Source organism: Mastigoproctus giganteus, chromosome 2 (genome assembly GCF_048544385.1).
Source record: "Mastigoproctus giganteus isolate SK-2022 chromosome 2, ASM4854438v1, whole genome shotgun sequence".
Taxonomy (NCBI): domain Eukaryota; kingdom Metazoa; phylum Arthropoda; class Arachnida; order Uropygi; family Thelyphonidae; genus Mastigoproctus; species Mastigoproctus giganteus.
In genome coordinates this window covers 83,434,604-83,460,516 of record NC_143576.1, presented here as the reverse complement: position 1 = coordinate 83,460,516, position 25,913 = coordinate 83,434,604, and the positions used below count along the sequence as shown (strand labels likewise).

The 25,913-nt window shown below is 36.5% G+C and overlaps 1 protein-coding gene across 1 annotated transcript in view; it reads left to right on the top strand.

Annotated features, from left to right (window-relative positions):
- The window catches only part of LOC150089376 (polyamine deacetylase HDAC10-like), a 162,386-nt gene that overhangs the window by 95,552 nt on the left and 40,921 nt on the right, over positions 1-25,913 (top strand). Inside the window, exons 5-7 of the mRNA XM_090389961.1 lie at positions 3,791-3,816; positions 15,410-15,514; positions 24,795-24,863. Of these exons, the coding sequence (XP_090246087.1) occupies positions 3,791-3,816; positions 15,410-15,514; positions 24,795-24,863 (200 nt within the window). The remainder of the gene's footprint in view (positions 1-3,790; positions 3,817-15,409; positions 15,515-24,794; positions 24,864-25,913) is intronic.

Sequence of the window (25,913 nt, the reverse complement as noted above, 5' to 3'; positions counted from 1 at the left end):
GAATTTTAACTTCCCAGATATTGACTGGAACTTGTGGTTAGTTACTCACACACTAGCAAGGCTTTTGTGGATTTATTGGATGATTGTTTTCTACAGCAGCATGTTAGAGAGGCAATTAGAAGGATTAATACTCGTGATCTGATTATCAGCAGTAATTCTTCATGCATTAAGAATTTGAAGATAAAGAATTCACTAGTTAGCAGTGACAACAGTGTATTGATGTGGGATTTGCTTAAAGATGTAACTACCATCCCAATAGCATATTCTAAATGGTAAGCATTCAAGGAAGTAATATTGGAAGCTACTAGGCTTTTTCTTCCAACCAAGAAATTTTGTTCAAGGTTACAGCATAAATGGATGGCAGATGAACTAATGAGGCTTGTGGTAGAGGAAAAAAATGCACGTGATGCATATAAATTATCCGGAGACACTGAAGAGGCAAGCAAAGGCTGAATATGAGAAAAATGATTAGCAAAGGATGCAAAGAAAAACAGTAAAGAGTTCTTTATTTCTGTAAACTCTAGAAGGAAGGAGATGAATCAGATTGGTCCACTTGATATCAATAGTTCGATTGTTGATGAACCTGCTGAGGTAGCTGACAAACTGAATGAGTATTTTGCATCTACATTCACACACGAGGAAGTCTGTATGGAAGTGGAGGCCAGAAGCTTATCAAATTCTAGCAGGGAGCTAAATGGTTTTGTAATAACTGAGAGCAGAGTGGAAGAGAAATTGTTGAAGTTAAATCATATCCTGGAGTGGATTGGATCTATCCAGTTATATTAAAGGAGGCAGCAAAGGAAGTAAGCCAACTCTTAACCATAATTATGAAAGCTTCCTTGTACTAAGGGGGGGGTACCCATGGACTGAAGATATGAAAATATGTCCCCAATTCACAAAGGGGATAGGATCAAAGGGGATACAAGCAATTAGAGATCCGTTAGTTTAACTTCTGTTGGGAAAAATAATGGAGTCACTGGTTTAATAAGCACTGCAGGATCATCTAGACAAGACTGCAGTAATAATTCAGTTGTTGTTGTTGTTTGTTATTTAGGAGCATTGGCAACTAAGGCCATATTGCTCCGGGAATATGCGGTGGTCCTTCCCTTGACCTTTCCACATCCTCCGTATTTGGTGGTGATGGGCTCGAACCCCAGTCTAATCAAGAAGCGTGTGCTACGCACTGCTGCTCCTTCCCACCTGGCTACGGAGGCACCAAATAATTCAGACACACATGGGTTTGTTAAGGGGGGTCTTGTCCGACTAGTCTGATTGGACCCTATGATGTGGTCACAAAGGAACTGGATGCGAAAAGTAATTTTGATATCATAAAAGCTTGTGATACTGTTGCACATGTAAGACTACTGTACAATTTGGAGCAGTATGGCATTAAGGGCATGTTACTACAATCGATAAAAGGATGGTTGAGTGGGAGAAGACAGAGAGTGGTAATCAATGGACACTGCTCTTTGTGGACTAATGTTATTAGTGGAGTCACCCAGAGTTCGGTGTTGGGCGCATTGTTCTTTTGTATATTTATTAATGATGAAGGTAAACCAGGCTTAATGTCGAAGTTTGCACATGATACAAAGGTTGGGCGGGTTGTTAACAACAGTAATGACAGTATGCTACTGTAACAGTACCTAGTAAAGTTGGGCAGATGGACTGAGAAGTGGCAACTGAAGTTTAACGTTGACAAATGCAAAGTACTGCTTATGGATAGCAGTAACCCCAGAGAAATGTACCAACTGTGTGGTGTTACATTCAGTTAGTGGAGAATGAAAGAGGGCTGTTGTAATTGTGCAGTCAGATATGAAGTTTTCTGAGCAGTGTAGACAGGTTGCTAGAGTAGGTCATGGGGTCTTGTCAATGATATACAGGAATTTTGCTAGCAGGGATAAGGAGGTGATTATCTCCTTGTATAAGGAAATGGCCAGGCCACACCTTGAGTACTGTGTACAGATCTGGAAGCCTCATTTTAGGAAGGATGTAGAGATGCTAGAACGAGTACAGAGAAGGACAAAAAGACTGGTGAGGGGAACAAATTGGTACTCTTATGAAAAAAGGCTTAAGTTCTGCAAATTGCAGCATCTGGAGACTAGTCAACTGCGAGGTGATCTGATTGAGGTGTATAAGGCCTTGAATGGATTGAGCAGGCGGAATGTTGATGGGATTTTTCCTCTTGCTCAGATTAAAGACCTGAGGGAGCATAAACTGAAATTGAGCAAAGACAGTTGTCGAATAGATGTGTTGAAATTTGTCTTTAGCCAATGGTAGTTGATTGCTGGAACGGACTTCCATCTGTTGTTGTGGAAGTTCATAGCTTCAATAAATTTAAGGAAGAAGTAGACAAACTTTTGAAGTGAATGGATGGGTGAAATGGAATGTTTCTTGTTGAAGATGTATAAGCTTGCTTTCTTGCATCATATGCCTCTACTAATGCTAATGCTAATGATGGTGACAAAATGGATGATGTTTTAGAGAAAATTTTCAAAGATAATGAGGCTTGGTGTTTTTATTGCATAATCCACAAATTAAACAGCATGGGTGAAAGTTGGTTCCCTGTTATCACCATGACACAAACAATTCCACTTGGGTAGAAGTAAAGACAATGTGATTTTGAGAACTTTTTTTCACCACAAAGGCATTGTCCACTTTGAATATATGCCAGAAGGCTGAACTGTGACTGAAAAGTTACAGAAGCTATACATGTTATGTCATCTGAGAGATGCAAACAAAAGACATGGATTCAGAGAACCTGGATTGTATTTTCATTAAATAGTAACCTGCTGAACATGAAATTATCTGTCTGTGCTAGAACATCCATTTTATTCACAAAATCTTTCACCACACTGCATTGAAAGCACTAAAGGTGGCAACAAAAAATTTATTACCCAGATTGTTTCTAGTAACTTTACGACTTCTTTTTGAAAATGTAATTCTGCTCAAAGATACCATTCTGAAGAAACTCTGTTTAATATTTGCTTATTTTCAGAAGGAAAAAAAAAGTCATTCCAAAAATAAATTTTTTTAATTGTACTTAAATATCAATAAATTTTAAATGTAAGAGCAATGAAGCTCAGTTTTTCCTACTTTAAGTACTCTTGTTTAAATATAAGGTTGATATCATACCTTTATTGTAGGAAATCTTGACCCAACATTCATATCAAACTAATCCGATTAATGTAATATAAAATCATTAAGTATTAAAATCTTTAAAACCGCGAACATATCCCTATTGAAGGATTGTTGAATGATATGATATGATATTATATTATATAAAAAACTAAACTGGTCTCCAGTTCACATAGTCTGCCAGCTACTACCAAGGAAGAGCCAAGTGCAGCCGATGTACATTGGCTGCGCTTGGCTCTTGTCTACCATTGTTAATGGGTTTAGTTTGGGGTAAGTGGATGTACATCGGCTGCGCTTGGCTCTTCCTTGGTGGCAGCTGACAGACTATGTGAACTGGAGACAAGTTTAGTTTTTTATATAATATCATATCATATCATTCAACAATCCTTCAATAGGGATATGTTCACGGTTTTAAAGATTTTAATACATAATGATTTTATATTACATTAATCAGATTAGTTTGATGTGAGCGTCGGGTCAAGATTTCTTACAATAAAGGTATGATATCAATCTTATATTTAAACAAAAATATCAATAAATAAATAAGAGTATAAAAAGTATAAAAGAAATAAATTAAAAAAAGTAGTGTGCTCTTTTATTTAGTTCAAAAATATATTAATATTAACAAATGAATACATGCATTATTAAATTTTAGGTGCAGAATGGTTTTGCAGTCATTAGGTAAGTGATCAAATATTCTGTTTGATTGGAAAAAAAAAAAAAAAAAAAAAACAGTTAATTTAATCATTATTATTAGCATTAGTAGAGGCATACAATGCAAGAAAGAAAGCTTATGCAGCATCAGCCAACAAAAAAAACCCTCCCATTTCACCCCATCCATTTGTTCCAAATGCCAGTCCAGCTCAGCCTTAAATTTATTTAGGCTATCAACTTCCACAACAAAAGATGGAAGCCTGTTCCACCAATAAACTACCCTCTGGCTAAAGGAAAATTTCCACACATCTATTCTACAACTGTCTTTCTGCAATTTGAATCTGTACCCCCTCAGGTTCTTAATCTGAGCAAGAGGAAGAACCCATCAGCATTGAGCTTTCTCAAACCATTCAAGGCCTTAAATACCTCGATCAGATCACCTCGCAGGTAGCTAGACTCCAGATGCTGCAATTTTCAGAATGTAAGCTTTTCTTCGAAAGAGCACCCCATTGATCCCCTAACCAGTTGTGTTGCTCTTTTCTGTACTCGTTCTAGCATCTCTGCATCTTTCCTAAAATGAGGCCTCCAGACCTGTACACATTACTTTAGGTGTGGCCTGACCATGGCCTTGTATAATGGGATAATTCCCTCCCTGTTCCTGCTAGCAAAATTTCTATATATCATTGACAAGACTCCATGACCTGCCCTGGCAGCCTCTCTGCACTGCTCAGCGTACTTCATATTTGACTGCACAATTACCCCTGGGTCTTTTTCACTTTCCACTTCCCTGAGTGTAGTACCACACAGTTAGTACGTTCTCTTTGGTTATTGCTTCCCATATGCAGTACTTTCCATTTGTCAATCTTAAAACTTCAGTTGCCACTTCTCAGCCCATTTACCCAACTTATATAGATCCAGTTGGAGTAGCATTTACTGTCATTAACAACCCTGCCAACCTTTCTATCATCTGCAAACTTGGACATTAAACCTGATATACCTTCACCAATATCATTGATAAATATACAAAACAACAATGGGCCCAATACCGCAACCTGGGGAACTTCATTAATAACATTTGTCCACAAAGAGCAGTGTCCATCAATTATCATGCTCTGCCATCTCCCACTCAACCGTCCCTTTATCCATTATAGCAACTTACCCTTAATGCCATACCTCTCCAATTTGTACAGCAGTCTTCCCATGTGCAACAGTATCAAAAGCTTTCTTGAAATCCAAGTATATGATATCAAAATTATTTTTGGTATTCAGTTCCTTTGTGACCGCATCATAGTATCCAATCAGATTGGTCAGACAAGACTTCCCCTTAACAAACCCATGCTTTACTGCATACTTGTCTAGATGATCCTGCCTTGCTTTTTTAACCAGTGATTCCATTATTCTCCCTGGAATACAAGTTAAACAAGTTACTTGTGTCACCTTTTTGAACCCCCCTTTGCGAATTGGTGATAGATTTGCACACCACCAGTCCATGGGGATCTCTCCCTGAGTCCAAGGATGCTCTCATAATTAGAGCTAAGGGTTTGCTTACTTCCTTTGCTGCCTCCTGTAATATAACTGGATAGATCCAGTCCACCGCAGGTGCCTTTTTTATGATTAACTTCAACAATTTCTCCTCCACTTTACTCTCGGTTATTACAAAATCACTTGGCTCCCTGGTTAGAGTTTTGATAAACTTCTGGCACTCCCCTCATTGAATAACCTCCTCATGTGTAAATGTAGATGCAAAATACTCATTCATTTTATCAGCTTCCTGAGCATGATCATCAATAGTCAACCCATCTATGTTAAGTTGGTCTAATCTGATTCATCCCTTTCCTTCTAGAATTTACATAAGTAAAGAACTCTTTGCTGTTTTTATTTGCATCCTCTGCCAAAGATTTCTCGTAATCTGACTTCGCCTGCCTAATTTCCTTTGTGACTTGATTACAGAGTTTTTATCTGCCATAGGCTTCTGTGTCACCTGATACTTTTTATGCATCCCATACATTTTTCTTCTCTGCCAATAGCCTCATTAATTCATATGACATCCATTCTAGGCCTAAACCTTGAACGCTATTTCTTAGTTCGAATGAAAAGCCTAGTAGCCTCCAAAATTAAATCCCTGAAAGCTTCCCATTTAGGATTGAACGTTGGTAACATCGTCAGTTGATCCCACTGTACAGAATTTAAAAACTGTCTGAGACTCCTGTAGGCACCTTTACAAAAGCAAAAGCCCTTCCTTTTAGCCTTGATGGTAGTTACATCTTTAAGTAATTCCCACATCAGTACATTGTGATCACTGTCACCCAGTGGTTCCTTTATCTGCGAATTCTTAATGCATGAATAATCACTGCTGATAATCAGATCAATAGTATTACTCCCCCTGATTGCCTCTCGAACATGTTGCTGTAGAAATCAGTCATCCAATAAATCCACAAAAGTCTTGCTAGTATATGAGTGACCAAACCACAAGTTCCAGTCAATGTCTGGAAAGTTAAGCCTCGGGCTTCCTTGCACCATATGGCTAATAATAAAAATAATCAATGTACTTAAAAAAAAAAATAATAATCAGTGTACTTAACACACACCTTCTCTCATTATTCCTTTCTCAGTGCATATGTCACACCAAAGAGACTGAACATTGCATTGTCCACCAATGTCAATTGGATCCACTTCCTTAGATTTTATGTGTTTCTTAACTAACGGCATAACCTCTCCTCCCTTCCTGTCTTGTCTGTCCTTTCTGTACACATTGTACTCCCAAAATTACAATTCTGCATTGCTTATATCTGTGTGACACCACGTCTCTGATATCCCAACAATATCTGCTTTTGATGTCTTGACTAGCACTTCAAGCTCAACAAGGTGCATTATAGCCAAAGTAGCTTATGTGCCATGAAACCCGCACAACAACAACAACAACATCAAATCAAGCTCATCATTATTAAATTACAATACTCTACATTTTGAAAAAAAAAATTCACTGATATATTTCTCAGTAAAGAGTTTCTGAATCATTTTCTAATGCTGATTTCAAAAATGTCTTCCATTTGTTTCCATCAAATCAGGTTTCTTCAAAAATCACAAAAGAAAATCTTCATTTTTCACAAATTTTTATTAATTCAACTAGAATTTGTGCACTGAAATTATAACATAATACTACTTTGACCACATTTTTATATTTAAATACATGTTGAAAACAGTATTAAAAATGGCAATGTGGTAAAAAGTCCATTAAACATTCGCCTCTCATTTCAAAACCTGATCTATGATGGGTCAAATTTTTGTTTCTTTGATTTCTTTTTCCAGATCCTTCTACTTTACAATCCCTCTTCAGCATCCAGCAATAGTCAGCCATCATGTTGACATTCCACCTCCTCTGGTACCTCATCTCGATGTCTTTAATGGTCTGGTGAAACCTCTCACCCTGTTTTTTACTAACACTTCCTAGATTTTCTGGGAAGTAGTCTATGTGGGAGTGTAAAAAATGTACTTTGACACTCACGTTGCAGCTCAGCTTCTTGAAGTTTGCCAATGTATTTTCAACTATATTCTTGCGGTCTGGATTCTTGTTGTTCCCTAAGAAGTTCTCAACAACAGACCTAAAGCTAATCAATGCTCATTTTTCTCTTTTATTCATAGTTCCCTCAAAATCTCGGCCCCTCATCGGTTTTCGAATTTGAGATCCAACAAAAATACCTTGTTGTAGCTTCTCTTAGATGATCGATGAGAATTTATTACAGAGATTGTTGAAGCAGAGACCTTCCTGAGGTAAAGCTTTCACAAACTATTTCATCAAACCCACTTTTTAATGTGCATGGGTGGAAGGAAGACAGTTTTGGGGTCTACCAGTTGTTATTGAACTATGTTCTATATCCAGGCAACAAACTGCCCCTCTTTGGCCAGTCTTTGACATCTCAGTACTAACACAAATAAGGCATTTTTCTGTAGACAGATTGTTGTCCAAATAACATGCCTATCACTTTAAAGTCAGTACAGACCAGCCAACCTTGTTCTTCATACTCAATAATTATCAACAACTTCTTCAAGTTCTCATGTTTCTTTCAGACACACAAAGAGAGAGAGAGAGAGAGAGAGAGAGAGAGAGAGAGAGAGAGAGAGAGAGAGAGAGAGAGAGAGAGAGAGAGATCGGAATTGACCCATATTCATTTCAATTGTGGAGCAACACACCTTTGAGACTTGTTTGATGAGTCGTTAAAGGTCTACACTGTATAGGATTGTAACTAATTCCTAAATGGTTCATTAAATCATTTATATTATTGCAAAAAACCATAGAATTGCCTTCAAAAAAGTAGGGGACTAGTTCTGATTCTCTACTGATCTATGATGGGTAAAATTTTTGCAGTGTGGAACCAAGGACTTCTGTAGATTCCTTTGGTAAATTTAAATCTCTTACCAGATCATTGAGTTCAAGCTGTGAAAACAGTTGAGAGCTGGAGTCAATGTCTCCACGTGTGTAGACTTCAGTTTTGTTTTCAGAAGTTTCACTTTTTAGCACTCTCTGCTTCTACATTCTCCAATATAATATAAGTGCAGGCATGGAATCAGCAGGTTATCTTCATGTGGGATTGATCTAATGGCAGATGGAATATTAGGATACACAATGCCTTTCATACTCTTTGCATTGTATCCCTCTACTAATCAAAAATAATCAAAATTAACTAATCAAAAGTAACTGTCATCACAGTGGTTTGTAGTCTCCTGCCAAATCACAGGAATTGCAAATGGCATAGCCTTCTTATTATGATTTTTCCACAATCTCAATGCTTCAACACAGGTTCAGCAGCTTTATGTGGAACCCATTGTTTATCTTAGTTATCGAGTTTCACTCCAAAATAAGTACAATACATATTTTTGATGTGAAATATCTTTATATTTCACATCAAAACTGTGAAAAAAAATGTGTTCACTTTTAAAAAAAAAATTAAACATCATTTTAAACTGCTATGGCAGAAACTGGCACTGAAAGGCAAAAAGCTTATAAGGCTCGATTAAATGTCTCTAAACCAAAGAAGATTGCAAAATAAACTAGAGAATGTTGAGAATGTGCAAAAATAATTAAAAATTTTGCTTCGGCTGAACTAAATCAGCCATCTGCAAGTTGAGATCAGCCATCAACAAATTTGGACCAGCCACTGTGAGCTTTGTTAGTTTGGATCCACAGCCATCTACAAGTCAGGATCAACCATCTGCATGTTCTGGTAGCTGAGATCCACATGTGATGCAACGTGTTTTCCCTCAATTAAAATGTTTGAAACTTTCTGAAGAATCCACTCCTGCTTTGCCTTATTTAAATTACAACAAAACATTGTTCCTCATACAAAGAGTTTGAAAAAGATTTTGGAATAACATGTTTCTGAATACAGAAATAATAATTTGAAGATAACAAATACATTTTTTAGAAAATGTGATATACATAAATATACATGGTTGGCAAGAAGTACACAGTCAATAATAAACTATGTAATAGTAAATCAAAAATTAGCAAAACAATGTCGAGATACTAAGGTGTTTAGAGGATATGATATTAATTCAGATCATTTTTTAGTGGCTTCAAAAATAGAGTTATGGACTAAATGGAAGAAGAGGAAAGCTACTAAACAGAGGAAGGAGGAGTTAGGTTACAAAGTATATCTATTTCAAGAAGAAAGTATACAAAAGTTATATGAAAAAAGGCTTAAAGACAAAATAAGTAAAACATAAGAGAGAGAGAACAAATAGAAGAAGAATAGAATAATATACGAAATATAATTCAAAAGATAGCAAAAGAGACACTAGGACAATTCAGGAAAAACTATAAGAAGAGAGGGGCGTAAAGATGTGGAATGAAGAAATAGCTAAAGCCAGAGGCATAGCTAGGTTTTCGGCACCCTTGGCAAATTCATGGCTACGTGCCTTTTTTCGATAATTGGTAAAATCATAATAAATAATAAGTACAGTCGGACCTCTGTTTAACAAACTTCTTTATAGCGAATTTTTCTGTTTAGAGATAAATGTTTTCTTTTTACCGAATTTTTTTAGAATTCGCTAAATAGAATTTTATTCTTTAGTGAATTTTTTTAGAATTTTTTTATTTCTTTGTTTTATGGAAACAAATTTTCTTTGTTCTATGAATGAAGAAAATTTTCTGTATAACGACTGCATTACGAGACTTAACTGGGTACACATCGTTTGCACTCATGGCCTTCAATGGATTACAAGGATTACAATCTGCATCTCAGTCGGTACCCGTAAAACCTATCTGACTACCTGTCCCACATACTGAGAAGTAGAACTGGTCAATTACTTTCTGTGTATCCATAGCCAGTGGGCAGACCAAGGTGTGTTAAACATTCGGACAATAGGCTCTGGTCAACTTTCTATTGTAAGCACCCTATTAGAGATTTAGAAGAGAGTGGTTTTCCTTTATCCTGACAAGCGGTCATCTGTTGTTTCGTGGAAGTGAAACCGCACCATTTCAAAGCTATTGGCCTATCATTGAGCACAATATGAGATACAGAGGAAATGATGCCTCCCACACTATCGCAGTTTTTTCTTAAGAGTTATCTATGGTGCATTCACACCGATATTATATAAATATAAAACTCTTACTCTTAACATATTATGCCTTGTTGCATTTAGTTATTTTAAGTTATTTCACTTCGTACTCTTTTTTTCTAACAAATTAATAAATTCATTCTGAATTTCTGGAGAAAAATAGTGTGGTGTTTAATATGTGATTCCAGAGCATTTTTCTTACCAACGTCAAATTGGTTGACAAATTTTATCAAGTTTAAAAATACGCCACAATTTTTTTTATTCAGTATTGATATTACTAGCATGCCCACGAAATGCCAAATTATTTTCAGCATAGAACAATATACATTTCAATATTATTTTCAGTATATGACACCATTTCGAAATTTCACTTATTGCTGCTTGTGCAGCGTCATCAATTAGTCCACCTTTTTGAAGACACTTTTCTAATAATTTACATTTTGTGAAATTGTTTGTGTTGTAATGAATCTCATGAAAAAGAACGTTTGGATTTAGATGTTTCCAATCCTTAAATCCATCTGAGCTGCAAAATGGAACATTATTTGCGCAAGATACAAATAAGAGCCCCACGGAAAACAATATATTGCATCTTTGTTTTTGCATTAAAATAACCATTTCCTCTCTTTTTTTTTTTTTCAATACCTTCATTTTTGTATTTCCACAAATTATTGAAACATTGGCCATTAGTGACAGGATACATATTTAAGACTATATGTTCGGGACCGTGTTGTACCATAAGAGATCTGTTTTTGTGGGTATTAAAGTTCCATGTGGTCGGATCATTAAAATTCAGACTTACGTCAATAATAACGTTATTAAAATTCAGATAATAACGTTAAAATTTAATAACGTTATTACGTTATTAAAATTCAGACTTACGTCAATTATTTAGACTTAGCAATAATATTAACATGGAACACCATGTTAATATTATTGCTGCCATCATTTTCTTCTGCCAACTGTTGGTTATTGTCCACACTTTCTAATTCTTTTAAAATAACTTAGCATTAGCATTAGCATTAGTAGAGGCATTTGATGCAAGAAAGCAAGCTTATGCAGCATCAAAAAAAAAAACAAATAAATAAATAAATAAATAAATAAAAAATAACCACTTCCACTTCACCCCTCTGTTCGTTCGAAATATCTGTCTAGCTGAGCCTTAAACTTATTTAGGCTATCAACTTCCACGACAAGGGATGGAAGTCTATTCCAGCAACCAACCACCTGCTGGCTAAAGGCAAATTTCCTCATGTCTATCCTACATCTGTCTTTCCTCAATTTGAATTTATGCCCTCTCAGGTGATTATTCTGAGCAAGAGAAAGAATCCCATCAGCATTGAGCATGCTCAAACCATTCAAGGCTTTATACACCTCTATGAGATCACCTCGCTGGTGCCTAGTCTCCAGACACTGTAATTTGCAAAACGTAAGCCTTTCTTCGTAAGAGCACCCCTTTGTTCCATTCACTAATCTTGTTGCCCTTCTCTGTACTCGTTCCAGCATCTCTACATCCTTCTTGAAATGAGGCCTCCAGACCTGTATACAGCACTCTAGGTGCGGTCTGACCATTGCCTTATACAAGGGAATAATCACTTCCTTATCCCTGCTAGAAAAATTCCTATATATCATTGACAATACACCATGAGCTACTCTTGCAGCCCGTCTGCACTGCTCAGAAAACTTCATATCTGCCTGCACAACCACCCCCAGGTCCCTTTCATTCTCTACTACTGTCAGTATAATACCACAGAGTTGATACGTTGCTCTGGAGTTGCTGTTTCCCATATGTAGTACTTTACATTTGTCAATGTTAAACTTCATTTGCCACCTCTCAGCCCATCTGCTCAACCTTTCCAAATCCTGTTGCAGTAGCATAGTGTCAGTAGTGTCCTTGACAACCCTGCCATCCTTCGTATCGTCTGCAAACTTGGACATTAAGCTTGATATATCATCATCAATATCATTTATAAATACAGAAAACAATAATGGACCCAGTACTGAACCCCGAGGGACTCCACTAATAACATTATTCCACGATGAGCAGTGTCCATTGATTACCCCTCTCTGTCTTCTCCCCCTCAACCACCCCTTTAACTTCAACTGTTTGAGCTTTTTCTTGGACTTCCATTTCAGTGGCATCATCATTTGTGTCATCTTCATTCAAATCATGTTCGTTTTCTTTGTCACTTTCAGGTTTTGAGTGGCTTATTGTAAGCCAGATTTGTAAACTAGTGGAATGTTTTTTCTAATTTCCTCTTTATGCAGTCTTTCTACGCGGTACTGATGTCCACTTTTTTCTTTGGTGGCATGTCTAAAATTAATTTGGCCTTTATTGTTTTATTTAAATTATAAATCACAATATTCACGATTGCCTGTTTAGATAGCAATCACAAAAACACTATAACTTATTCAGTTTGTATACAATGCGTGAATTGCAAACTACCATGCATTTGAGCATGCACTGATGAAGCAATTGCCTGATTGGTCCCTTGAAAGTTACATTCTGGACAGCAAATAGATCTATAATGCTATGCAGTATGTACTCAGATGAATGGATGCATGCAGGCTTGAATCGCCATGTGAAAATTAATATTCACCCTCCCTGTGCTGTTATCTTGATTCGACATCATCGAGGGGTGCCATTTCATCAGCTAGCCTCTGGTGTCGAAATAGCTTGGCACTGTACTGGTGTGGCCTGTCAGTGGCGCCCTTCTCCTGTCAGCGGCCTTGGCACCTGCCCCAATGCCAAAGCGTTCCTACACCACTGGCTAAAGCAGTACAAGACAAACAAGATAAATATCTTAAATACAAAACAGGACAAGGGAGAATGAAGAAATATATAAACAAGAACATAATAAAACTAAAGCTATAATAAGGAAGGCTAAAGCAGAGTCATGGGATAGATTTATAAGTACAATAGAACATGATGTTCATGGAAGAAAAAATTTGGCATATAAAATGATAAAACACTTGAATAGTACAGAGAAAGACACTTCAAGAATAAATATAATAAAGGAAGAACAATGGAAAAAACATTATGAAAAATTGTGGAAAGACCCAACATATCAAACAGAAGAGATATAGTTAGACCCAGTTAGTGATATAGATCCGATAATGAAGGAAGAATTGGAAAAGGCATTGAAAGCTACAAAAAATAGGAAAGCAGTGGGAATGGATGGTATAAATGCAGAAGTGATCAAGTATGGAGGAAGTTTTTTAAAAGATAGGATATTAAATTTATTTAATAAATGTTGGGAACAATATAAAATACCAGAGGAATGGAAGATAGCAAAAATTATTTCAATATTTAAAAAAGGAAATAGAAATGATACAAAGAATTATAGAGAGATTAGCATATTAAATACAGTATATAAAATGTATAGCAAAATAATAAATAATAGAATTAAAATTATCTCTGATGAAATATTAATAGAACAACAGGCAGGATTCAGAAAAGGAAGATCATGTACAGATAATATATTTGTATTAAAACAAATAATAGAAAAACGAAAAGAGTTTAATTTAGAAACGCATTTAGCATTTATAGATTATGAAAAAGCATTTGATCGAGTAAACAGACGAAAACTATGGGACATATTGAGTAATGAAGGATACCCAAAGCATCTTACAAAAATAATAGAGTTTATATCAAGGAACAAAAATTGTAATAGACACAGGTAATAAATTAACAGAAGAAAGTATAATAAATCAAGGAGAGACAGGGATGTAGCTTGTCACCAACATTGTTTAACATATATATATATATCTAAGATATGATATGTAAATGGAAAGAGGAAATTAATACAGGGATATATTTAAATACAAAGAATAGGATTAATACACTGTTATTTGCAGATGATCAAGTAATTATTCAAGATAGTGAAGATAATTTACAAAGAGCAGTAAATAATATCAACAATGAAAACTAGAACAATGGCTCTTAAGGGTAAAATACGGTGAGAACAAAAATATTTATAGACAATAAAATATTAGAACAAGTAAAACATTTTAAATATCTAGGATGTGATATAACATATGATGTCGAAGAAGATATGAATCAGAAATTGGAAAAATTTCAAAATATATGTGGAACAATAAAAAGAACTCTGGCTAAGAAAACAAGGAAAGAAACACAATTGAAATTTTACAAAGTAATGGCAATACCAACACTTCTTTACGGTTCCGAAACATGGACACTGAAACAAAGAAGACATTAATAGTAGAATACAAGCTACAGAAATGAAATTTTTAAGATATGTTAAAGGATGTACAAAATTAGATAAAATACCAAATGTAAATATTAGAAAAGAATTAAAGATTTACTCAATTAATGAAAAAATTATAGAATATAGACAAAGATGGAAAGAACAGAAAGTCCCAGAATACTTTGCTCTCTAGGCTGCTGCATGTACCAATAGTAGCAGTGTAAGAATCCCTTTCACCTGGGCCTGTGGTTCTAGTTAAGTTATTAGTCTGTGTATCCCCCCAAGCTAGGAGTTTTCTGACCCACCTCTCATTTCCTTGATAGCATCAACAAATATTCTTGTACCTCTTCTATTCAAATGTATCCCATCCCTGTATAAACAATCTCTCCAGTTAACAAGCATAGACCATGCTGACAAAAATTCTACTCCAGGGCCGAATTGATTGACAAGGCTCTCAACGTATACTCCCTTCTGTCATGTCTGGGCAGAATTGCAGACACTTTCAAAGATATCCGCTGTACAGTGTCATTTACTTTTGCCCTTGGCAGACATGCCCTGATCCTATTCTGCCTATCCTTCTTGCACAACATATTTCCCATTGCCCTGACAATAACCACCTCTTGGTGGTGATCTTTCTCTGTATTAACCTTAGACTTAGTGCCTAATGGTTGATGCTGCCGATGTGCCATAAAACAGCAAATTAAACAAGCATATAATAAACAACACTAGTATTAGGTGTTATTTGCTATTTAAGTTCAGGATTGTAATTTTTGAATGGGTGATTCAGATTTTTTTTCATCAGAATTGAAGTGTATAATAATTAAAAATAATTTATTAATCATATTGAATGTCTTTAGACCACCAGGTCATCATGCTATGCATAATGAAGCTTGTGGATATTGCTACTTTAATAATGTTGCCCTTGGAGCTAAATACGCTGTAACTTATTATGGCCTTGAAAGGTAGGTTAAATTTTATTGTATTGTTTAAAAATTTTTTTCTGGACTAGCAGATTCATAGTGTCTTCAAATAACAAAATTTAATAACATTGGGAAACATTTATTGTATTCTCTTCCCCTCATTTTGTGTATGTGCTTTTGAAGACACAATCAGTTTTTTATTTGATAATTGAAAAATCAGTGCATTTATTCCAGTGTAGTCAATTGATATTTGTGAAATAATATCTCCCTCATTTGATTATGTATATTTTTAGGAATTTATATAAGAATATATAAATTATTTCTAAATGTGTGTGTCTTGGTGGCTAAGTGTGACATTCTTCTAATGAGAGTAGCCAAAGATGCATGAGCATATGCATTGTCATTTGGAAGTTTAAACCAGAGGTCCCCAAAACTTTTAGAGAAGTGGGCCACATATGAATATTTGGAATATTTGGCAAGTTGGAGAAAATTCCTAATTATTGAAAACTATATTCGATCATATTTATGCAGAGAAACAAGTTTTATACCTACCTGTATCTAGAGATTCAAAAATAAAATTTTAATCATTACTTATTTATTGTACTAATCACAAAAATACAGTCAGTAATATAACAAAATTATAATTAATGTGATGAATGTGGTTGTAGAGTGCGACTGAGTTTCATAATATCGGGTTTTAAAGTACTAGTTCCAATTCTTAAAAAGTCATGTAAATGCGGGTCAGTTAGATGTGATTCCATTTTTGACATATTTCATTTTTAAAAAGGTGTGCTCACATATATGTGTACTTAACAAAAATTGATGTAACCTTTCTTGCAAAGTTTTTAATTTTTGGATAATCTGACTCGGATAATGTTGAATAAAATTGAATTAGATTTTCATTTTTAAATATTGTCTTCAGTGCATCGTTAGACACCTAATGATGCATTCAAGTTCAGACACCTTTGAATTATTTTTAAAATCAGAAAATCTATCTGCAAAATTTTCTTGCGACAAACTAATGTTTTGAATAAAATTTTCAGAGGAAAAATTACAACTAGGCATATTTTTGATAAATTATCACAACATGGAAAATGGGAAAAATTATTCCAAAGTATTAGCATTAGCATTAGCATTAGTAGAGGCATATGATGCAAGAAAGCAAGCTTATTCAGCATCAGCCAAAAAAAAAAAAAAAAAAAAAAAAAACCCAACCACTACTCCCATTTCACCCCTCCGTTCTTTCGAAATACCTGTCTAGCTGAGCCTTAAATTTGTTTAGGCTATCAACTTCAACAACAAGCGATGGGAGTCTATTCCACAAACCAACTGCCTGCTGGCTAAAGGCAAATTTCCGCACATCTATCCGACATCCATCCTTCCTCAGTTTGAATTTATGCCCTCTCAGGTGATTATTCTGAGCAAGAGGAAGAATCCCATCGGCATTGAGCATGCTCAAGCCATTCAAAGCCTTATACACCTCTATCAGATCACCTCGCCGATGCCTAGTCTCCAGGCTCTGTAATTTGCAAAACTTAAGCCTTTCTTCGTAAGAGCAACCCTTTGTTCCATTCACTAATCTTGTTGCCCTTCTCTGAACTCGTTCCAGCAGCTCTACATCCTTCTTGAAATGAGGCCTCCAGACCTGTATACAGTACTCAAGGTGTGGCCTGACCAACCAATGCCTTATACAAGGGAATAATCACATCCCTGTCCCTGCTAGAAAAATTCCTGTATATCATTGACAAGACACCATGAGCTACTCTTGCAGCTCGTCTGCACTGCTCAGAGAACTTCATATCTGCCTGCACAATTACCCCCAGGTCCTTTTCATTCTCTACCACTGTCAGCGTAGTACCACAGAGTTGATACGTTGATCTGGGGTTACTGTTTCCCATATGTAGTACTTTACATTTGTCAATGTTAAACTTCATTTGCCACCTCTCAGCCCATCTGCTCAACCTTTCCAGATCCTGTTGCAGCAGCATAGTATCAGTAGTGTCCTTAACAACCCTGCCAACCTTGGTATCGTCTGCAAACTTGGACATTAAGCCTGATACACCATCATCAATATCATTTATAAATACAGAAAACAACAATAGACCCAACACTGAACCCTGAGGAACTCCACTAATGACATTAGTCCACGTTGAGCAGTGTCCATTGATTACCACTCTCTGTCTTCTGCCACTCAACCATCCCTTTATCCATAGCAGCAATTTGCCTCCAATGCCACACTTCTCCAATTTGTGCAGCAGTCTTCCATGTGCAACAGTATCAAAAGCCTTTCTAAGATCCAAATATATAATATCAAAGTTATTCCCTACATCCAGTTCTTTTGTGACTACATCATAGTATCCAATCAAATTGGTCAGACAAGACCTGCCCTTAACAAAACCATGCTGTGTCTGAGCTATAACTGATTTCTTGTCCAGATGATCCTGCAGTGCTTCTTTAACCAGTGCCTCCATTAATTTTCCTGGAACCGAAGTTAAACTAACAGGACTATAATTACTTGCGTCAGCCTTTGATCCTCCTTTGTGAATTGGGGTTACATTTGCACATCTCCAGTCCATGGGTACCTCCCCTGAGTCCAAAGAAGCTCTCATAATTATGGCTAGGGGTTTGCTTACTTCCTTTGCTGCCTCCTTTAATATAACTGGATAGATCCCATCCACCCCGGTTGCCTTTTTTATGTTTATCCTCAACAATTTCTCCTCCACTTTCTTCTCAGTTATTAGAAAATCATCTAGCTCACTGCCAATGTTTACTTCACCTACGACATTCCCCTTCCTGAATAACTCCTCATGTGTGAATGTAGATGCAAAATACTCGTTTAGATTGTTAGCCACCTGAGCTGGATACTCAACTGTTGAACCATCAACATCCAGTGGACCAATCTGATTCATCCCTTTCCTTCTTGAGTTTAAATAGGTAAAGAACTCTTTTCTGTTTTTCTTTGCATCCTTTGCCAAGGATTTCTCATAATCTGCCTTTGCCTGCCTAATCTCCTTTGTGACTTGGTTACAGACCAAATTATATCTATCATAGGCTTCCATGTCACCCATTAATTTGTATGTATCCCATGCATTTTTCTTCTCTGCCATATGTCTCATTAGTTCATCTGACAACCATTTAGGCCTGAACCTTGAACAATATTTCTTGGTTGGTATGTAAAGCCTGGTAGCTTCCAATATTAGTTCCTTGAATGCTTCCCATTTTGAATTTGCTGTTGGTAACATCATCAGTTGGTCCCACTGTATAGAATTTAAATACTGTCTCAGAACATCATAGTCGCCTTTACGAAAGCAAAAACCCTTCCCTTTACCTCTGATGGTAGTTACCTCCTTGAGTAAATCCCACTTCAGCACACTGTGATCACTGCCACCCAGTGGTTCCTTTATCTGCAGATTCCTAATGCATGAAAAATCACTACTGATAATCAGATCAAGAGTATTACTCCCTCTTGTTGCCTCCCGAACATGCTGGTGTAGAAAACAATCATCCAATAAATCCACAAAAGCCTTGCTAGTGTGTGAGTGACCAACCCACAAATTCCAGTCAATATCTGGGAAATTAAAATCCCCCATTATAAGACTCTCTGATTTACTGGCCCATTCTATTTCCCTGTACAGTATCTTATTATACTCATCAGAGTCATTAGGCCTATAGCACACTCCTACTCTCAATTTTGATTTACCTATGCTTATATCACACCAAACTGACTCGACACTGCCCTGTCCATCAATGTCGACTGGCTTCACTTCCTTGGATTTTATGTGTTTTTTAACTAATAGCATAACCCCTCCTCCCCTCCTGTCCTGTCTATCCTTTCTATACACATTGTACTCCCCAAATTCCAGTTCTGCATTCCTTATATCTGTGTGACACCACGTCTCTGATATCCCAACAATATCTGCCTTTATGTTTTGAGCAATACCTCAAATTCATCAAATTTATTTACTAAACTCCTAGCATTGGTGTACACGCAAGTATACATGCACCTGTTTCTATTCTTAGCTACCCTAACACAACCCATGTGTTTACTTGTACCGCAATGACTTCCAGCAGTCTCTGAAATATCCTGCATCTTGTTTTTCAGGCTTCTGCTCATTCCAATAGAAGCAGTGCAAGAATCACTTTCACCTCTGCCAGTGGCTACTGTTAATCCATTAGTCTTTGTCTCCCCTCCCAAGCTAGCAGTTTTCCAACCCACCTAACACTGCCAAAACATGACACTAACTTGTTGTTTTTACCTAGATTTTCATAAAACTATTTCTTGAGGCTACCGAAGTTGGTCGCGCTTGGGAAACATTCAATCAATACAACACTTCTGTATTTTCTCTTAATGGTTTATTAAACGAAACGTGTATACAAGACTTTAACAAATGTTTAACTTAGAACTTAACAAGTGAACTGAAAGAAAAATATTTACAGCATGATGGGCAGAAAGTAACCTCCACTTTGTAATAACTGAGAGCAAAGCGGAAGAGAGATATTGTTGAAGTTGAACATAAGAAAGGCACCAGGGGTGGATGGGATGTATCCAGTTATATTAAAGGAAGCAGCAAAGTAAGTAAGCAAACCCTTAGCCATAATTTTGAGAGTTTCCTTGGACTCAGGGAAGGTCCCCATGGACTAGAGATGTGCAAATGTGACTCCAATTCACAAAGGGGTAACAAAGACTGCAGTAATAGTTAAGACACAGCATGGGTTTGTTAAAGGGAGGTGTTGTCTGACCAATGATATTATACCCCGGGGGCTCACATCTGGTGAGTATGGGCTTGGCACACCCAGGGTCCTGAGCTGGATATCATCATTCTTCTCTTTCTTGGTGATTCCCTTCTACTTTTGACTCTCTCTCTCAGGGTAACTCGGGAACTTTTTTTTTTCCCTGGTGCAGCATAAGCCTCAGGTCTCCTTGCACCATATGGCTATTAATAATAATAATAATATACTTGCATTTCAGGAAAGCTTGTGATACTTTTGCACATGGCAGACTGCTGTACAAATTGGAGAGGTATGGCATTAAGGGTAAGTTACTACAATGGATAAAGGGATGGTTGAGTGAGACACTACAGAGAGTGGTAATCAATGGACACTGCTCTTCGTGAACAAATATTATTAGTGGAGTTCCACAGGGTTCGGTGTTGGCCCATTGTTGTTTTGTATATTTATGAATGATATTGATGAAGGTATATATCAGGCTTAGTGTCCAAGTTTGCAATGATACAAAGGTTGGCAGAGTTATTAACGACAGTAAAGACAGTATGCTACTCCAACTGAGAAGTGGCAACTGAAGTTTAACATTGACAAATGCAAAGTACTGCATATGGGTAGCAATAACCAAAGAGAAATGTACCAACTCTGTGGTACTACACTCAGGGAAGTGGAAAGTGAAAAAGACCTGGGGGTAATTGTGCAGTCAAATATGAAGTTCGCTGAGCAGTGCAGAGGGGCTGCCAGGGCAGGTCATGGAGTCTTATCAATGATATATAGGAATTTTGCTAGCAGGAACAGGGAGGTGATTATCCCTTTATACAAGACAATGGTCAGGCCACACCTAGAGTACTGTGTACAGGATCTGGAGGCCTCATTTTAGAAAGGATGTAGAGTTCCTAGAATGAGTACAAAGAAGGGCAACAAGATTGGTGAGGGAAGCAAGGGGGTGCTCTTACCAAGAAAGGCTTAAGTTCTGCAAGTTGCAGTGCCTGGAGAGTAGGCACCTGCGAGGTGATCTGATTGAGGTGTATAAGGCCTTGAATGGGTTGAGCAAGCTGAATGCTGATGGGATTCTTCCTCTTGCTGAGATTGGCACAGATTCAAATTGAGGAAAGACAGTTGTAGAATCGATGGCCGGAATCTGCCTTTAGCCAACAGGTAGTTGTTTGGTGGAACAGACTTCCATCTTTTGTTGTGGAAGTTGATAATCTAAATAAATTTAAGGCTGAGCTGGACAGGCATTTGGAATGAATGGAGAGGTGAAATGGGAGGGTGTTTGTTTTTTTTTGGCTGATGCTGCATAAACTTGCTTTCTTGCATCGTATGCCTCTACTAATGCTAAAGGGTGACACGAGTAATTATAGACTGTTAATTTAACTTCTATTCTAGGGAGCCACTGATTAAAGAAGCAGTGCAGGATCAACTAGACAAGACTGCAGTTATAGTTCGGACACAGAATGGGTTTGTTAAGGGAAGTCATGCCTGACAAATTTGATTGGATACTATGATGTGGTCACAAAGAAACTGGATGCAAAAAATAATTTTGATATCATATACTTGGATTTCTGGAAAGCTTTTGATACTGTTGCACATGGAAGACTGCTGTACAATTTAGAGCGGTATAGCATTAAGGGTAAGTTGCTACAATGGATAAACGGATGGTTGAGTGGGAGATGACAGAGAGTGGTAATCAATGGACACTGCTCTTTGTGGATGAATGTTATTAGTGGAGTTCCCCAGGGTTTGGTGCTGGGCCCATTGTTGTTTTGTGTATTCATTAATGATATTGATGAAGATATATCAGGCTTAATGTTCAAGTTTGCAGATGATACAAAGATTGGCAGGGTTGTTAACGACAGTAAAGACATTATGCTACTCCAACAACTGGATCTAGATAAGTTGAGCAAATAGGCCGAGAAGTTGCAACTGAAGTTTAATATTGACAAATGCAAAGTATTGCCTATGGGTAGCAATAACCCAAGAGAAACGTACCAACTGTGTGGTACTACACTCAGGGAAGTGGAAAGTGAAAAGGACCTGGGGTAATTGTGTAGTCAGATATGAAGTTCGCTGACAGTGCAGATGGGCTGCCAGGGCAGGTCACAGAGTCTTATCAATGATATATAGGAATTTTGCTAGCAGGGACAAGGAGATGATTATCCCATTGTACAAGGCACAGTCAGGTCACACCTTGAGTACCGTGTATAGGTGTGGAACCCTAATTTTAGGAAAATAATGTAGAGTTGTTAGAACGAGTACAAAGAAGGGCAACAAGATTGGTGAGGGGAACAAAGGGGTGCTCTTACCAAGAAAGGCTTAAGTTCTGCAAATTGCAGCATCTGGAGAGTAGGCACATGCAAGGTGATGTGATTGAAGTGTATAAAGCCTTGAATGGGTTGAGCAAGCTGAATGCTGATGGGCTTCTTCCTCTTGCTCAGATTAAGAACCTGAGGGGGCATAGATTCAAATTGAGGAAAGACAGTTGTAGAATAGATGTGCATAAATTTGCCTTTAGCCAGCCAGTGGGTGGTTGATTGCTGGAACAAACTTCCATCTGTCATTGTAGAAGTTGATAGCTTAAATAGATTCAAGGCAGAACTAGACAAACATTTGGAATGAGTGGATCGGTGAAATGAGAAGGGGTTTTTTCTGGCTGATGTTGCATAAGCTTGCTTTCTTTCATCGTATGGCTCTACTAATGCTAATGCTAAAGAGACATTCTAAGAATAACAAAGCTACAAGGATTTATTTAGTTATAGTGGCAAATGATGCAAGAAAGCAAGCTCCATGCAGCATCAGCAAAAAAAAAAAAATATATCCCTTCCCATTTCACCTAGCCTTCTGCTCCAACAGTTTGTCTAGTTCTTCCTTATTTATTATAATCAGTCAACAGCATCATGTTTGTCATAAAAATTATCAGAAACTGGCAGTCTAAACAGAAAGAAAGGAAATGATTGCCCATGAAGCATCACAGAACAGATTTCTGGTCTGTCTGTCTGTCCAAAACAGAAGATCATTATTATTATTATTATTATCATTAGCCTTATGGTGCAACAAAGCCTTAGGCTTTTGCTGCACCAGCCAAAAAAAAAAAAAAAAAAAATTCTAAGTTACAGAGAGAGAGAGTAGAAGGGAATCACCAAGGAAGAGAAGAATGATGATATCCAGCTCAGGTCCCTGGGTATGCCAAGCCCATACTCACCAGATGTGAGCCCCTGGGTTAATCATTGACAGATCTCAAAACATCTCGGGAGAAGAATACAGGAGTAAAGGCAAATACTGTTGCAGTATGTAGACACCTTTCTTATCGGGATTAGTAGCACATTACCCAAGAAATAAGACACTTTTAATGCAAAAAATGAAAGCCCAGCATTTAAGGTAGGTAAAAGAGCATGCTAGTTGGTTTGAGGATCAGTGGAAATGTGTTGTTTTCTCTGATAAATTGAAATTCAACTGCATGGTTTGGACAGGCAGATTGTTAGACAAAGAAGAGGAGAATAATTTCATCCTGACCGTATTGTCTCCACAGTGAAACATTCTGCATCTCAAAAGATATGGGGCTGTATTTTACATAGAAGAATTGATTGTCTTGCATACATGCTTTATTTTGGAGAAAAGTACTTATTTCATTGCATATTTACCATAAGACATAAAAGTAACTTTTTCTGTAATTTATAGTTTCATATGTATATTGTTATTACTTATTAATGTTCTTTCAAGGTTAGCTACCAGTGTAAGGACAGACAATCTAAAAAATGTGGTGATGTAATTTTTTTGAGCACTATTGGTATACCATATTTTCCAGACCACAAGACACCCTTTTCTTTCCCATAAATTGCCTAAAATTCCACTATGTCTTATGGTTTGAAAGTATACCAGATGTCTGCAGTGGTATCTTTAGCAATGACTAGACAGTATCATCAAAATGTTCATTGGCTTTCTGAAAACAGCTAGGTTTTTTATTGTGTGACCATTTCATATCAATGCTGAATTAAACACAAGGTTAGCTGTAATTGTAGGAGGCCATAGCCAACTACAGTCATTGAATGCCTAAAATAACAGAATCTCAAAAGTATTCATATGTGGACTAAATTTGTCCTTTTGACATCAACAGGAATTTGGTGTCAAAAGGACAAATGAAGTAATCAGCCATTTCCTTGGTGTGTGAATGGTTGACAAATTAGTGAGGCTTAGTGAAACACAATACAGTTACTACGTCTTTCAAGAAATTTGGTATCAGCAGTGAATTTGATGGCTCTGAAAATTATGCAAATTTTGAAGAATGTGAAAGTTAAGACCTTAACATTAGTAATGATGGTGATGATGCATTATTGGTATTATATGATGAATAAAACTATTATTTTACACTGACATTTTATTTACTAAGCACTTGTGAATTCATGTTTCAAATTTGCAATAAATTATTTCTCAAAACTGCCTTCTAAAACATGGGTACGTCTTATGGTACGATGCATCTTTTCATATAAAAAATATGGTGTTATTTATAAAAAAACTTGCTTTAAATATGAATTTGGTCATTATTGCAATCAGTCTGTAGTGTATCAGTTTTTTAAAGTATTATTTTTTTATTATTGAATAGAGTTCTAATTGTCGATTGGGATGTTCATCATGGCCAAGGAATACAGTATGCATTTTATGAGGATCCTCGGTGAGTTTAACTGTAGTTTCTCTTTTGACTATAACTTACTTAAATATATATTTATTATAAAAATAGATTTGGGTTGCTGTTCCAGCAACAACCACTGTTTTACATAAAAAAAAGGTTGCACGTACCTCATAAAAATAGGCACCTCCGTAGCCAGGTGGGAAGGAGCAGCAGTGCGTAGCACACGCTTCTTGATTAGACCGAGGTTCGAGCCCGTCACCACCAAATACAGAGGATGCGGAAAGGTCAGGGAATGACTACTGCATATTCCGGAGCAATATGGCCTTAGTTGCTAATGCTCCTAAAAACCAAAATAACAAACAAACATCATAAAAATAAGCTTTTTATTCAATCTAGGGTGTGTGTGTACAAAGGGAACTTGACATTTTATTGCATGTTGTTTTGATTAGTTGCAGAGAATCTTACTCTATTATGTATTAGTGTATTTTATCTGTTTCAACATTAAGTATCGGCAGAAATTTCAAAAAGAGAAAGAAAAGCAGGTTCAGAAATGCCATCTGTAAATAAGTAATAGTTTGCTTTTTATAGGATCAGTAAACTGAGTTTTACTTTCAAAATGTGGAGTTAAGTGTTATTCATATAATGTTATCTAATTTTAATTGCCAATTCCTACGTCATGATTTTGTTGAACATACATCATGAACATACCACAATTAAGAAAATATTATTTTAAATGTGTAATTTAATTTTTATCACTTATAACAGATATATTCAGGTGTGTGTGTGATTTTATTATATTATTGTTTTCATTTATTTTATGTGCATCATAATAGTAGCATAAGTCTCTCATGTCATTATTCTTTTTTATTAGGTTAACAATTCATAACTTAATCTTCATCATCCAGATCTGTTATACTCAGTGGGTATAACAGATTAAAAGATAATGATTACATATAATAACCGTAAACCTTTTTCCAGTGCATCCATTAATCCTTACTGCAGATTTGACATTTTTATGCAAATGTTTATATGTATATTATACATACAGTGCATCCTCGATTACATTGTATGTATAATATATGTATATTATAC